At 38.0% G+C, this 15,701-nt stretch overlaps 1 protein-coding gene across 2 annotated transcripts; it reads right to left on the reverse strand.

Annotated features, from left to right (window-relative positions):
* Positions 1–201: 201 nt before the first annotated feature.
* On the reverse strand, positions 202–9,603 carry LOC102294663 (T-cell surface antigen CD2). Of its 2 annotated transcripts, none has more exons than XM_005951587.3 (8): positions 9,445–9,603; positions 6,039–6,329; positions 5,730–5,809; positions 5,235–5,409; positions 5,044–5,106; positions 4,840–4,917; positions 2,218–2,474; positions 202–2,057 (listed from the first exon to the last, which is right to left on the reverse strand). In XM_005951587.3, exons 1-8 carry the CDS (start codon positions 9,521–9,523, stop codon positions 1,968–1,970), a joined length of 1,113 nt encoding a protein of 370 aa, XP_005951649.1. In that variant the 5' UTR covers positions 9,524–9,603; the 3' UTR covers positions 202–1,967. The 2 variants fall into 2 exon arrangements, with proteins under 2 accessions (XP_005951649.1, XP_005951650.1); XM_005951588.3 differs by having other exon boundaries at positions 5,044–5,100; positions 9,445–9,602.
* Positions 9,604–15,701: the final 6,098 nt, after the last annotated feature.

Raw genomic sequence — 15,701 nt, forward strand, 5'->3', positions numbered from 1 at the left:
CACACACACACACACACACACACACACACACACACACATACACACACTAAGCCTACATGTAGAAAGCCACAAACACATTTTCAGCAAAAAGACAGGATATATGAATCACACACAACAGCCGTCTGCTTGCATCGCTCTGTGCACTCAGAAAAGTGCAGAGGTGAAAATGACGCAGTTTGAAACATTCACTCCCAAACTTACTGCAAATCATAACGACACCATTTATTTAAAAAGACCACTGTGCACAGTTTATACTGACACATACACAAATACATACAAATACAAACGCGCATGTCAATTCAAACAATGCGGATAGTTAACTTTCTAGTAAAATTCAGTTAACTACAGCAGACAGCAGTCATAAGAAGGTGAGCAAACTTACAAAATAAAAAACGTAAATGACAAATCCTTTGCTTTTTGCAACATGTACACCAAAGGCTGTTCGCACAATGACATAATCTGCAGTGACATTCTTTTTGTAGTTTGTCCAGAAAGAAGGAGCCTTCTAGATTGAAAATTGAATACTATGTTGTGTGAAAAGGTTTCTGCAGTGGCAGTGAAGCCACTCTTACATAATGTATACGTGATGGTAAAATTCACAATGTGCAAGTTTTCTTGTAGTCAGCAAAACATTTTTGAGGTTTAAAAAATGTTAAAGTTTGATATTTTATAGTTTGATATTTTAAAGGCACTTCTGCACTGCGGAGCCAATGCAGAGGTGCTTTGAGCCTGCAGTTTTACCTAATTGCCAACAGGGGGCGACTCTTTTGATTTAAAAAAGAAGTTTGGTTCTACAGCGATGTAAAAGAAAACAACCCTTTCACTCCCTTGTCCTCAGAAGAAACTTTTTTTCTGATAAAACGTATCACAAGACACATGACCATAACATGATGCTTAGTTTGTAAAACATGGACCCCATTTGATTCAAACAGGGTGATAAAGCAGGGTATGCTTTAGGGCGTGGCTCTCGGTTTCTCAGTATGAGCCACACCTTGCACATGATGCCTGGTTTCAAAAAGCTACACTCAAAAAATCCCATTCAAGCCCAAAACGATTAAGATACTTCAATTTTTGTGAGTTTTTGAGACCGCCATCATCAGTTTCTTTTTTATACAAAAATGCCAACTGTAATATGCAAACTGATATATATTGTTTTGCAGTTACCACTGTAGTTTGAAAAAAATGAGAATTTTCTGGCAATTATTTCATCATTCAGGCTTTACTGGGCTGTGAGGGCCAAGAATATTTGTTTTGAGTATATAGTCTGTAGAAACTTTAGAAACCAGTTGGTTACATCATCTTTTATATGCAGTCTGACAGATTTTGCTTAACCTGCTTAACCTGGCAAAACATTTGTAGAAAGCCTCAAATGTTAAGAGGCAAAAAAAACCTACCTAAAACCTACCTAAGCTATTCTAAGCCAAGCTAAACTGAGCTAACCAGCTGCTGGTCTCAGCTCTGTATTCAACATACAAATGCCAACAGCAGTGAAGCTAAAAAACGGTAAACGTGAAAATAAGAGTATTTCCCAAAATGTAAAACTGTTTCTAGGATGTAAATATGGAATAAGTAGCAAAGAGTAACAACTACTAGCAATATTCTATATAATGTTGCATTAAACAGAAATGTCAATGTGTACACTTTGACAATTTCTTTGTATTTAACATATAACTTACTCAAGTATAATGAAAAATTAAGAAAATAAAAAAAATTATAGTCTGATTGTTCATCTCACATCTTTCAGAAGTCTGTTTCCTCATGTAGACTCACTTTCTGATCTAAGAGGATCTGAAGTCTACGCAATATTTGTTATATACATACAAATATTACAATATCTATATATATAATTCTTTGGCAGGTCAAGTTTCAGCGTCACATTATCAGATAGATTTATAGTTTGAGACGAGCTTTTAAAAAGATGAAGAAAAAGATTAAAAATTATTTCCATATACTAAGCTCAAGTTTTTTCATTCTTTTGGTGCTTTTGGAGTTTTCTTCCTGGGCTGAGGAAGAGGAGGAGGCTGCTCTTCGCCGCCGTTACCACCTGGAGCGGAAACCTGAAGGAGAGTGAATATTGGTGTATCAGACCTAAATTATGTATTTCCACATGACTCACTGTTACTGTTTTCAATTTTCATTCTAAGCAGTCAGAATAAAAGCAAAAATAAATCATTTTTGGTCTAAAAAACTTCTGTGTCATCTGCTTCTGTGTCCTACCTGCGTAGCCCGTCTGGGGCTGGGCTGAGGTTGGCCGTTGGCGGGCTCAGGCGCTCTGGGACGCTGCTGGGTGCGTGGCTGTTTAGAGCGATGTTGTCGGGGGCCGGTGTTGCCTGCCGGCTGCTGCTGATGGTGGTGGGGGTGATGATGCTGATCAGAATTATTTTGATTTGGATGTTGATGATGCTGATGATGATGCTGATGATGATGATGTTGTTGTTCCTGATTGCCCCACTGCAAGCGAAGCTCCCTCTCATCTGTTAAAGCAAATATAGGTGACAGGTCAGACCTGTTGATGCCTGACAATATTTTCACGGACCGGCCTTTAAGGTGTCGCGGAAAAATACAACAAAATAAAACTGTTACCGGTACTGGAAAAAAAAGTTATTCATAACACACGTGAAAAGACCCAGGAAAACCGAGTTAACGATAAAAACGATAACAAAATAACGCTGAAAACCAATAAAAACCCTGAAAACCAGAATTTCACACCTGAGCCTCAATTCTCGCGGCCCGGTACCAAACGACTCACGGACCGGTACCGGTCCGAGGCCCGGGGGTTGGGGACCGCTGGGTTAGACAACATCCTCTCCTCCCCAACCTGCTCGATGGACTTCAGCGGACAGTCCAGGACAGAGCTGGCACTCCTGACCAGTTTGTTAAGTTTTTCTCTGTTCCTCTCTGCCACCACTCCTGCAGACCACTGCATAGAAAATAGCAGATGCCACCACAGTGTCATAAAATGTCCTAAGGAGAGTCCTGTTCACCCCAAAATATCTCAGCCGCCGTAGCAGGTGGAGACAACTTAGACCTTTTTTTTTTTAGAGTGCATTTGTGTTTGTGGACTAGTCCAGTTTGTCATTGAGGTGAACACCCAGGTATTTGTACTCCTCCACCGTTTTAATGTCCAAACCCTAAACTATGAGGACAGCTGTTGGTCCACTCCCGCTCCCTGCATCTTCTCCCTTAGCACTGAGGGTTTGATTGTATTGAAGGCACTGGAGAAATCAAAACGCATGACTCTCACAGTGCACCTGGCGCTCTCCAGATGAGAGAAGGCCCGATGCAACAGGTAGGTGACGGCATCATCCACCCTAATGTTCGGCTGGTAGCCAAATTTCAGCGGATCTATATCTCTCCCGACTAGTGGGCGAAGGTGAAGTATGATCCTCTCCATGGTCTTGCAACAGGTCTGAAGCATCATCAGTCAGGAAGAGCCACCAATAACCTCTGAATCCCAGAACTTCCAGGTGTATTTAGTGTCAGTTGATTTAATGCTAATGTCTTGGAAGGCATTAGCATTAATGTCCCATTATTGGATAATCTTGTTTAAAGACCCAGCCCGTAAAAGCTGGTTTAGAGTCTGACAGATGGAGCACATTGTAAATGAAAAAGTGGAAAGTCAGCCACCACAGAAAACCATGGCGATAACAGGATGTATTATATGAGTGTTTCTCCAGAACGACATGTCACAAACTGAGTGCATCGCTGTATTCAGTTTGTGACATGATAAGTGGCACAAACTGTTTTGGAACAGCAACAAAAAAAGAGAACTGAGAGTTTTAACTATATATTTACTCACTTCTGAATAGCTCAACAGATAGTGAGCTCTGTGAGACACATGTCACATAAAAACCTGACTCAAACTCCACCTAGTGTAAAAAAATAAGCTTAACCAGCTTAAGCTGCAGGTGACTCTTGTTTGGAGTCAGAATTGATTGGATTGGATGATTGAAGTCTGAAGAAACAAGACATATTTGCAATTTATTCAGTTGTTCATTTAACAAACACTGGCCTCATTAGCCTCAGTAGCATGTAGAAGAAGCATACAGAGCCACAACAGCCTGGCACCTGCTCCTCATACTGGTCACCAGCTCGCTCATACACTGCTGTGGCATTCTATCCTATTCCTCAACCAAATGTGGATGTGTTAATCACCTGAGCACAGGACTAGAGGCAAGCCATTTCATCCTCTCCCCTCCCAAACACTGGAGTTATTCTCTGATAAACTGCGCTCTGTGCGGGTGAGCACTGTCATCTTGGAGGAAAGAGTCTGGTCCCAGACATCAGAAATAAAAGATTGCCACTACTGAAGAATCGTATCTCAATATCTCTCTGCACTGGAGCTGAGGCCGTCACACAACAGTCACTGAGGCAGTCACACAACATCACGGAAACTGTTGCCCTATTGGTGCAGCAATCAGCGTACCATTCTCTGTGTCTTCTCCACACCTTAACCCTGCGATTCAAGTGCTGTCGGAAAACTCTCAACTGACATACATAATGTCCCTGCACATGTTTAGGCTCTAGTGCACATATGCTCAGACACCAACTGGCCTTTGTAGCAGTGTCCACAGGTGCTGACAGTCAAGTGCCTGAGTACCGGCATCAGCAAAAAGACAAAAGGTCAAAACAAGTCAGTAGCAGAACAAGCTGTTTGGCACAGACATGGAAGATTTGGCAAGTTATGTAAATGAATAAGTAATTGAAAAAAATGGAGATTTGTTTGGCCCAGTAAAAATATAAGTCATTTAAATGTAAATAATATATGAATAATATATATTATGTATTATGATATTTTGTGAGCACAGCAGCTTATATTTTAAATAAGCACATTCTTACCCTTTAGTCGCAAACGCCTCTTCCGTTTGGTCCGGATGCAACAAATGATGACAATTAGGATCAGCACCAGAACAATACCTGATGGTGAGTAATAACAGCAAATTGCATTAGATGTAAGAGTGAAAAAACAGAAGCGTTCTTATGCATTTTCACACCATAGCCCCAAATATGATGTCAAGATTTTAAGCAGAAGACAAACCTTACCTGCTCCACCACCCACAAAAACCCAGATGCTAATTCCAAATAGTGTGTCAGGAAAAGGAAAAGCTTTAAAATAAAAGGAGAAGAAAAGTATCTTGTTAGCATATGAGCTCAATAAAATGACCACTTCAGTTCACGAACATGGAAAAAGGCACATTTGAACATTTGTACCCTTGATAACACATAATACGTACAGGACTTGCAGTCTTGTTGAACAGGCTGACTGGTCTCAGAGTTGACGCGGTTAGAAACATTGCAAAAGAAACGAGCATTCAGCACGTCTTTGACTGGTCTTGTCAGGTCCTTGCCAGTCTCTTTTTCTACGGGTTTATTATCCATAAACCATTTGATCAGAACATTATTTTCACTCTGTAGACGAACAGACGATTAGTTAGTGGATTAGTGGAAAGTTCAGACTTTAGGTCTAACAAGTTCAACCTCACCCAAATGAGAAACATAATAATCTTTTCATACATTTTCAGTAATTTCCAAGCTTATATAATTAAATAATACATACATAGAAACACAACTTCCTGAAACAACATCTCTGAGTAAATGCTTGTAGACGGCACACTTCAAATCATGCTTGGTTTCAGTGGAGGAGAAATGAAGCTTATGCCCACATATTCTTCAACATCTTAATTATCAGTCAGTTATTTGTAGAGTACAACAATAAATAATGTCCTCACCTGACCAACATTGCAAGTAAAAGTGACTTTTGTCTTATCACGTGTACATGTCCTCGTCACTGTGGGCTTCTGCACAGGATCTGAGTACAGAAAATGTGATTATATCAACATTATATAAACTACTGCTTTTCTACAATAACAAGTACTGTTGATTGATAAAACTGAACAGTGACTTTATAATAAAACCAAAGACTTTACTCTTAATTATAGTATCTGACTAAAACAGCTTCTGATGGATCAGCACAGTTGCTTGTTGTGATATAAGTAGTACAAACACAATGAATATATGTATAATGTGTTGTTACTTACCTAATACACACAAACGCACACTTGGTAAATTTTCCCCCACATTTATTCCCTCTGTGTTGTGAACTTCTGGTTTATATCGTCCTGACTTGTCTTTGGTCAGTTTTGTCAGCTTTAGTGATCCAGTTGAATCAACAGCATCATTTTTCCCTATGGTCACGTGTTTCTGTCTGCGATAAAAGATTATTCTTGTGTCCTTGATCCATTTCAGGTTATCTGATTCCTTCAACTCATATGTAAGGGGCAAAGTAAAGGTTGATCCTGTTGCAGCGTACACACAATCATCCTGAGAGCCTTTGAAACAGAAAGGAAAGTGAAGAAAGACAAAAAATAGATGAAAAAAACAAACTAGTCATGTTACAAAAGCTGTGAACAATTATATATCAGAGCTGAGGTAAATTATGATTCTGTTAACATAAGGACAAGTTTATGATTTTACTAGTTTTAAACTAACAAAAATCAAAAATTCATTACATCTACAGATCCATCAAAACTAGTTGTCATGACATCATGACTGTAACTAATTAAACTATTAAGCATTAACGGTGTGGTTAGTAGTTCATTTCGAACTAACACCATCTCCTGTGCATTTGTCAGGAACTACGATGGACCGCTCTTAAATTTAATGATGGGTTTTGATCAAGTTTCATTAGTTTTTTTCCCACCACTCTCTCAACCAGTTTACAGCAAAGACTTCTGTACTGTTAATGCTCAATCCCCCTGGAACTGGAATGTAGTTGCTTCTCTGCAAAGATGTCTACAATGCCTTGCTTGAGTTGGTACAGAGCTTGTTAACACATTTTCTGACTTCCTGTATGTCCCAGTTTTTCTGAGTGACTTCTTTTTGTGAGCTTCTACTCATGAACGTACAAAATCAGTCAAATGTCATTCAGATACAATGTATAAGTTGTAAAGTCACCAGAATACAGCTGGTATTTCAGTATAAAGTTAGCACATAATGTCAGTAAGAAGTTACGTATTGTTGGTTTCGACTGATTGAGCTGACAAACGTCTGTAACATTATATTCTGTGGGCGTCCTGCACACATCACTTTACTCCATCACTGAGGCTGGATGATGGTTACATTTCATCCTGTTGTCTCTCTTCAGACCACAGTGTGCAGCAATGGCATCCTCATCTAAACATGCTCTGAAGGTGAAAGGTTTGCCATCAATATATTTTATTTGTAAATGTTTAAAGAGGTGACTGGAATCTATCAGAGATCACGAGGTGCTGAGCAGACAAAATACACGAACATGTAAAAACAGTTCTCAGTAAAATAGGTTTTGCAATCAGTGAACAACTTTGACACAGTTTCAATTTCTGTGAAGGGAACCACAGGAAATGAGTGGTTATATAAGTCATGTTCTCATGAAGCACAACATTAATATTTTCCAGGATGATTATAAAAAATTAGCTTCTAGCCAAACCTCGTTTTGAGTCACTAGTCGTGGCTGCGTGAGTCTTTTCTCAGAGGAGGACACAAAGTGGCTCATTAGAAATTACCCTAAACCTTTGTTATTGCAAATGAAAAAAATAAATAATATTTCAGCCAAACCACTGTTTTCTTTCACTTTAAACAAAAGTGTTTTTTTGCTCTAAATCAGAAAACCACAAGTTAGACTCAGTAATGTGAACCTTTGAATACCTTCCACTTCCTGTCAACTACAAGAGCTCATCACCAGAAATGTAGTTTTTTCTTTTATGTGTACTTAAGAAAACATTTAAAAAAGGACATAAGGACTAACAACAGACAGCACTACACTGTAATAAGATCAGACATAGCTGTTAACATGCTGAAATCATCAAAACCTCTCACAGTGAACCAAGAAGAAGTGAAATGATGTAACTCATGAATCCTGCAGAAGAGCAGAGGAGCAACAGCTTCCACCTACGAGAATACATGTTAACTGAAATAAACTGTGATATAAAGCATTGGATTCAAATTTGACAATGAACTGCAATCACAAGCATTTTTATGGCAGTAACATGAGTAGAATGAGTCACTTGGTCTCTAAAGAAGCTGTTTCCTCTACAAAAATTCACAGAATTGTTCCGTATTGACGGGTGAAGTCGCTTTTGCAGTTCATAACCCCGTTTCAAACTGTCATGCTGACAAACAATAGAGGAATGTGTGAAGGCTGCATATAACAGACACCAACGCCATCATTACGCCTCCGCAGAAGGTGACATTTAAAAAACAGCAACGATAAGATGCACAGTGTGTTCAACAGAAATGACTTTTTTTGTAATTCGCCTCCTGTTGAGCGTTTATCAGATCTATTCACATAAACATGAAATGATTTAAACGTAAACGGCTCAAAGGAAAGAGGGGGAACAGAAGGGAATCTTTATGGTTGAATTACATCAGAAACAACTTTCATTAGTTTGTTTTGTGACCATAAATTAAGAATTACAATATTTGATGGACGTAAACTAAAATTTAAAATTCTATGTTTTTATCGTTCTTATAACCCATTAGTTCATATATATTGATATAAAAATTCATAAATGCAGTTTCACATAAAATTCAGTTTATTAAAACATTTTTGAGTGTAATTTTTTTTGCTCTTTTCATGACTTTAATTCTTCATCCTTTCCATTGTTCAGCTGTCATAGCTCCTTTTCTGCACTGAGCGCTCGCTGCTTCTATGGGTCACCTCTACTTTTGCACCTTTGCGTCGCTTCCTGTTCATCCCCATCTCAGACCAAAGTTACCACATCAGCAGCGATGGGTTTCGTCTGCAGAACGTTCTGGACTGTTTCTTTTGTCTAACATTGATGTATTTATGGCCGAGGTTTTCAGTTCACCCCCAAAAATCAAAGACATGCCTCTTTTTTTGAATGTGCATGAAAGCACAACCTAAAAGGAAAGTAAGCTTGAAGCAAATATAGAAAAAGAAAAGCAGAGTCAAGTTTTTAAAAAATAATAATAATGAAAATAAAACAAACCCTGCACACCCAAAACCTCAGCAGGAACTAAACCTTCACCCTCGCTCATGTCAGCCGCCCTACCCCACAGTATTACTACAGGTCATTTGTTAGTTCCTCTTTAGTTTTATTGAGTTTTTCCTCAATAAAATAATCATATTTAAAGGACTGGTAAAATATTTTGGATTGTTTAGTTTACTACAAATAAAAAAAGTAGTTTTAATGGTTTTTCCATATTATTTACAGTCACAAAATAGATTTCCACTGAGAGACTCAAACAGAAACACAGAAATATAGACTTTTACTGCATTCTGTGGGTATTTTTAAAGGATAAGTATCTTTGTAGCGCCCATGGCTGAGAGGTTCAATTGAGTATTTCCTTGACAAAAAAAAAATGGTATAAATGTAAACCAATAAGTTTGGATTTTAACAATAAAAACCTCAACCTGACAGAATAAACAGATTAATTGAAACATACCTGTGGAGGAAACGAAGCAGCAGCAGAGCAGAAACGCAGCGATGCTGACAGCAGAAGCCATCTTCTTCACTGTTCTCATCACATTCAGCTAAAAAGAACAGCCTCTTTCCATTATCGAGGTTATTTCCTGTCAGAGCGCAGTAACATCACATATTTTATGTGTGTGTGTGCCACCGTACACGCACGTGTGTGCGCATATATGGTTTTGAAAGGAAGTGATCCAAGAGGCCTCATCTGCTGTCACAGATAAAGAACAAAGCAAGCCAAGCAAATGTCACACTTAGAAGACAGAGTGCATCTTTTTTTAGTTTGAGTTCAGCAGTATAAATATATCTGTGATCTCCTATTAGAGATGTTCAAAAGGTAACCAGAAGTTCAAACACCAAACTGCTAAAATCTGGGTAGCAGGTGAAATTGTAAAACTTAAAACAAAAGCAAGTGAGAAATATAAAAGCTCATAAAACCATGAGTGAGTATGTAATATGACAGTTAAAGTTATGTAAGAACACATTATATCTGCATTTGTTTCCAGTTAAACACCTGCAGTTAAAAGGTTGAAACTGTAATCATGTGGAGGCTTAAAGCTCTTACCTCTGAGGGTTTGCCACGGTCAAAGGTCAGACAGCCGCCGTCACTGCACACGTTTTACCTGCAGATACTCCTGCACGTACACGTAAATGAGAGCTGTGCATTTGTGTTTGCACAAGTCCATGTTGCCTTTGCACCACTGCCCTGTCCCCGGGAAAAGTTCAAGATGCTGAATTGATTAATCTTTGTAGAGGTGAGACACTTTCCCCCTCATAATGTGAAGTCCCTGTTGGATTTTAATAAGACTTTAAAATGTAAATCTTCTTGTTGTCCACTTTTTGGAAGCTAACATCAAATTTGAGGGTTTTTTTAGTGATAGGAAAAAACAACCATCCACCATCATACAATATATGTTTATTTTTACTCCAGACTGTGGGTAAGGCTTCAAAAATACTTCTTCCTACGTTTCCCATGATGCCATGGAACTCAATGACCGCTTTTGTTTTACCATCTCTGCCGATTCCTATAAGAGATGAAGGTAGCAGCTAAAATCTTATTATTATTTATTATTAATCTCATTTGCATGTGCAGTCCCTTTGCAGGTTACATGCAAAAGATCACAAAAGTGCCACATAAAAAGTAAATCACAACCCCCCCTGCACGTCCATTTAGCTACTCTGTCATAAAAACACAAAATGCTAATGTGTTAAAGAAAGTATAGATTTTAGTAGACTTATGTTCTTAAATATACTGTTCTTCTTAGACACCATGCCCAAGTTCCAGTCTCCCATCACACTAGAACTCTACGGGGTGCGAAGCAACATCTCCGTCTCACTCGGACTTTTACATTTGAAGCTGCTGAGTAAAGAACATATCGCACATGCAGGTGTCTATGGGCGAAGATGTGTGCATGAATTTGACAGGAGAGAAAATACACGAGGCTTTATGTGCCAGTTTAAAGATGGTCATTTTGTCATTTCCAGCCTCTTTTTTTGGACAATTACATTATTAAATCTTTTATGGATTTAAGACACAAAAAAGCTCTTTCAGACCACTGACTGTGTGTAACGCGTGAGTCCTACCTGTAGATGTCTGATTAAAAAAGAAAGTCTAAGAGTGCAACTAAAGCTCACTTCTCACATGTGGTTTGACGCCTCAGTGCAGGTCCTGGACGTAAATGAAACAGGAGGAAACTCTTTGTATCATTTTCTGTAAAACACTCTGGTCCAGACTAAACTCTTCTGTTGGGTGTCATATCATTCAGCAATGCTAAACTTCTTTTGGTTTTGGTTTTAGTACCTAAATCTTGTTCCTTTTTCTGTCTCTGTTTGCATACAGATACACAAAAACAAAAACTTCTGGTTTGTACACATTATGAAGGAAAAGGTTTATAATCTTTTAACGTTACACACATCACACGACCTGTCAAAGCCATCGTTTCCAGTGGTTCGTTCCACTCAAGCTTGTTGAAGCCAACAATGTGTTGAAACAGCTTAGATTTCTTAGATTTCACAGACTTTGGTGTGATGAGGAAAAAGAGAGCTTTCATACAAAAAAGCGGAGACCAAAACTCTTCAAGGATATTTTTATTTTTTCTGTGATGATCAAACTACAGCGGTCAACTGATGACTTCTGGTGTAGCTATTATTGCAAATGAGTCACTGACACCAAGGAAATGACACCAACATTAGTGCCTGACACCCAGCAGGGACTTATTTTATTTGATCTATCTGCTTGATTATTTACCAAACTAACACACATTCACATTATGTGACTCCAGCATGGTGGGCCACCGACCATAAACACCTACACGAATGGAGATGTCGTTAAAAACCAAAAAAAAAACAACCCACAAATGAGGAGGTAACAGCACGTCACGGAAAAAATGGGCATTTACTTAATTTATGTCAGATGTCAAACTTTTTCCGGCGTGGAAAGCATTACTTTCCCCGTTTTCAGTATCACACATCAGAAAAGCCCTCAGAATTTCTTACTCGCTGATCTAATAGAAAAGGTGCCAACTGACCGTGCTGAGGTCACTGCGACTGTTTCAATCTTGTTTAATTAAATTTCTTTTTTAAAAAGCAACAGGACACCTGCTCCACTGTGTTACTGTTAATGTATGTAAAAAATATGAGTTCAGCTTTGACGATGAAAGGAAAACACTCACAGAACAGCATTTGTTTCCTGCTCATACAGTCGCTGCAGACTCAACACTTCATTTAATAGATATAAAAACAAACATATTTGCTTGTTGTCCACAGGGTGGCACCATTATATTACAGATTAGGGCTGGGTATTGTCACTGATTTCTAGAATCGATTCAGTTCCGATTCACAAGGTCCCGAATCGATTCGATCCACGATTCGATTTAATTTGATTTGAATCTGGGAAATTTTGACAGTCAGAAATATTATAATTCAGATCAGTACATTTACATATTTTTGTATCTATAAAAAGGAAGCTGACACACGCAAGACTTTATCAAAGGTGTGAGCATCACAGCAGAGGCCTTTGTGTCAAAGTAGCTGAGGATAAAACACAGAAAAACATGAAGGCGATTTTCCTGGCCTAGATTTTATAAAAATATTCTGCAAAACATCAAAAACGAAAGAAAACCATTAATCAGCATATGAACATTACCTCTGAAGTTACAGCGGTTTTATTAGAGACACGGCGTTTTGCATTTTGCATAATTTTAAAAAGTTTACATTTGTTCAGTATTGAACAGCAGAAATTAGGTTTTCTTTTCGGAAGTAGGCTATATAAGACGAAAAAAAAAACGTAGGCTGACAGCGCTGTAAACAACGGTAGACTTGTGCCTAACAAGCAAGCGAATAATGAAGTACAGCGAGAGAGGGAGAGAGCTGTGCATCGTGGTGGAAGCAAAACAGTAAAAGTCAGAGTGAATTCATGACAATGTTTATGTGAAGCTTAGTTTGGATCTTCTTTTGCTGCTGGTTCGGTCAATATTGTTTGGAGAGACATCAAACTAACAGCTTTAGAATCAGCACATAAAGGGCGTAAACACAAAGCGCCGACAGATCAGAATCAGCGAGCTGTCGGCTTTCAGCCCCGACCGTGAGAAAGGCGACATCTAACTGATTCTGATCCGCAGGTCACGATGTGTGTTTAAGTCTGTGTGCAGAATCCGTGTTCCTGCTCTCATTTACTGTTTTAGCTGTTTGGTGGTTGTTGAAAGTTTGTGATCTTTCACCAGAGATTCTGGCATTTCGGGCAAAATAAATTTATATTGAAAAAAATCAATTCAGGATTTTAATGAATCGATTTTATGTTATCCAAGCCAGAATCGATTTTAATCGATAAATCGATTTTAAAAACCCACCCCTATAACAGATGCATGTAGTACAAAAACTGCTACAAACAGGAAGTATTATATCTATCGATCGATCGATCGATCGATAGATAGATTGATAGATAGATGTTTCTCAACACTTTAGATCATTTTAGTGTAATATGTAGTCTGCTGGTCCACCCTCTTGAATTGTATGGGGTCTGTGATAGACAGTCTGTCTTAAAACTAAAGAACATTTAAACTGCATGACGTAGGCCTTTAGTTAGGCCCTTTTAGTGGTTTCAATCATAACATTTTACAATTCACATAACACTTCGAGTGTGAGGTTTAACAGTGCATGGAGTCATGACTTTTGATCTGCCTAAACACTTCTTTGACACTTGGGACTCGAATATATGAGCATATACATTTGGTCTGACTGATTACACGGGGACTTGTGATGCATCAGCACACTTTATTTTTGTAAATATATTAAGAACATTATAAAAATTGATGAAAAACATGGTCATATACATATCAGTATAACATATTTAAAACATTCAGCTGATAAGTTAATATGGTGAAAAGTTTCCAAGTGAATAGTCTTATTAATTTTATTTTTGGTGAGGCATAAAGACGAATACTAAGAGAAATATTCATATTCACATGACCACAATAAATCTATTCTGCTCTTAGTTTAACCAAAACACACACTTCTGTTCTTAATTTTTAATCCTTAATTCTTTTCTACAGCTCTGTATTCACTGAAAACCACAATGATGTAGTTTAGTCAAGTAATTTTTCCTCAGACTTGTTATCTTTAAAGATCCTTTTAGACGCACCATGCCATCATCCCAGGGAGGGAATCGTGTTTTTTCTTTGAGAAAAAAATATTTTTATCATTTTGCTTTAATTTCAAGGTTAATTTCTTGTCCAGCATGTGGTTCAAACATGAAAATCTCCAAATCAGAACAAAGAAAAATGCACAACAGATACTAATAAAATCCTGAATTGTCGCTCTCATTAACAATATACAGCACGAACCTGCCTAGCAAAAAAGACTGAAGCTTATTTCCTCCAAAATGAAAGACCTAAACAAAAGCATTAACACATATAGCATAAACAATATTTCTTTGTGAAGGTCTGCTTACAAAACTACACATCAGGAGATGTTGTAATAAAATACATTAGTTTTACATATCACTGACAATCATAATAAGGTTTGCATTTCTGATCTAATCACTGAATGATCGTTAAATGACCCACTTATTTAGGGTTAAATTCCTGTAATCTATAATTTTCTTTGTACATTCACAATGAACCTGACAAACATCAAAATGAAACTCTGTAGGCGTCCTGCAAACACCACGTCACCTCAGCACTCAGATTGAATGGTGTTTATATCGTATCCTGTTTCCTGTTGTCTGTCTTCAGACCACAGGCTGCATAGAAGTATGGCTCTGGGACTCTGCTGAACATGCTGTTGTTTATAGTGGTTTTGTTAAGTGGTTCTGCTGAAGGTGATGCTGTTGCTGTTCTTGATTCGTCCACTGCAAACAAAGGTCTCTGACCTGCCATCTGTTGAAATAAGCATAGGCGGCAGGTCAGACCTGCAGAATCATCTTTCAGTGTTTTTAACAAGAAAAGAGCAAAACCTGCCACTGCTAAGGCTATGTAAGAATATGGATTTGACGGGCCCGTGTCAGCTTAGAAACAATAATAAATATAAAGAATCTGATTTCCTTTGCAGCCATACTACAAAGAATGAACAATGTTGTGCCGTGCTGGAGAATTTAGCTCATCAATCAGAGCTGGCAATGGCCCCTGGATCCCAGAACTGAAGAATCGCAACGCTCCAAGTGTATTTAATGTTAACTAATGTAATGCTAATGTAATTAAAAATGACTCTGGTGCACTATTATTTGTTAATCTTGTTTTAAGACCATCATTATTTCAGCATGTTGCCAGTAAGCATTGTTTGTCAGATCTGGTTTAAGAACCATGCAGTCCAGCTACAGCAGGAATGAGACAGCAGCTAAGAGACGAGATGTCATTTAAATGTAGGGATAACAGCATAGTTTTACAGAAGAAGCCGTCGCACTCGCAGTGATGTTGTTCAAATGAGTGTCACAGCTTCCCCATATTTAAACAAAGTAACAAATGTAAGCAAATGGCATAAAATTAGAAACCCAACTTTGTTGTTTGTTTATTTAATGATGTAAAATTATTATTATTATTATTATAGTTTAATGTCAAAGTGAATAATACACCCAAAAATGAATCAAGCTGGCTTACTAACAAGAAAGTATACCAACTCATCGTGCCAGAACAATCCAGCAACTTCTCAATTAAAAAATGAAGCTATGATTACCTTACATCTTATGATCAGCTGCAATTGTTTAGAGTAGCTACACAGCATTTACTTTATGTGTTA

This window comes from Haplochromis burtoni, unplaced genomic scaffold, assembly GCF_018398535.1.
Source record: "Haplochromis burtoni strain Fernald_Lab_line unplaced genomic scaffold, NCSU_Asbu1 Contig_1059, whole genome shotgun sequence".
Taxonomy (NCBI): Eukaryota; Metazoa; Chordata; class Actinopteri; order Cichliformes; family Cichlidae; genus Haplochromis; species Haplochromis burtoni.

Excerpts from the sequence above, each read along its gene's own strand:
- LOC102294663 (XM_005951587.3), bottom strand. The coding sequence starts at position 9,523 with ATGAGAACAGTGAAGAAGATGGCTTCTGCTGTCAGCATCGCTGCGTTT. Across the intron at positions 6,330-9,444 it reads CTGCTTCGTTTCCTCCACAG|GCTCTCAGGATGATTGTGTG; the intron begins GTATGTTTCAAT and ends TCTGTTTCAAAG. Across the intron at positions 5,107-5,234 it reads TCAACAAGACTGCAAGTCCT|CTTTTCCTTTTCCTGACACA; the intron begins GTACGTATTATG and ends TTTATTTTAAAG.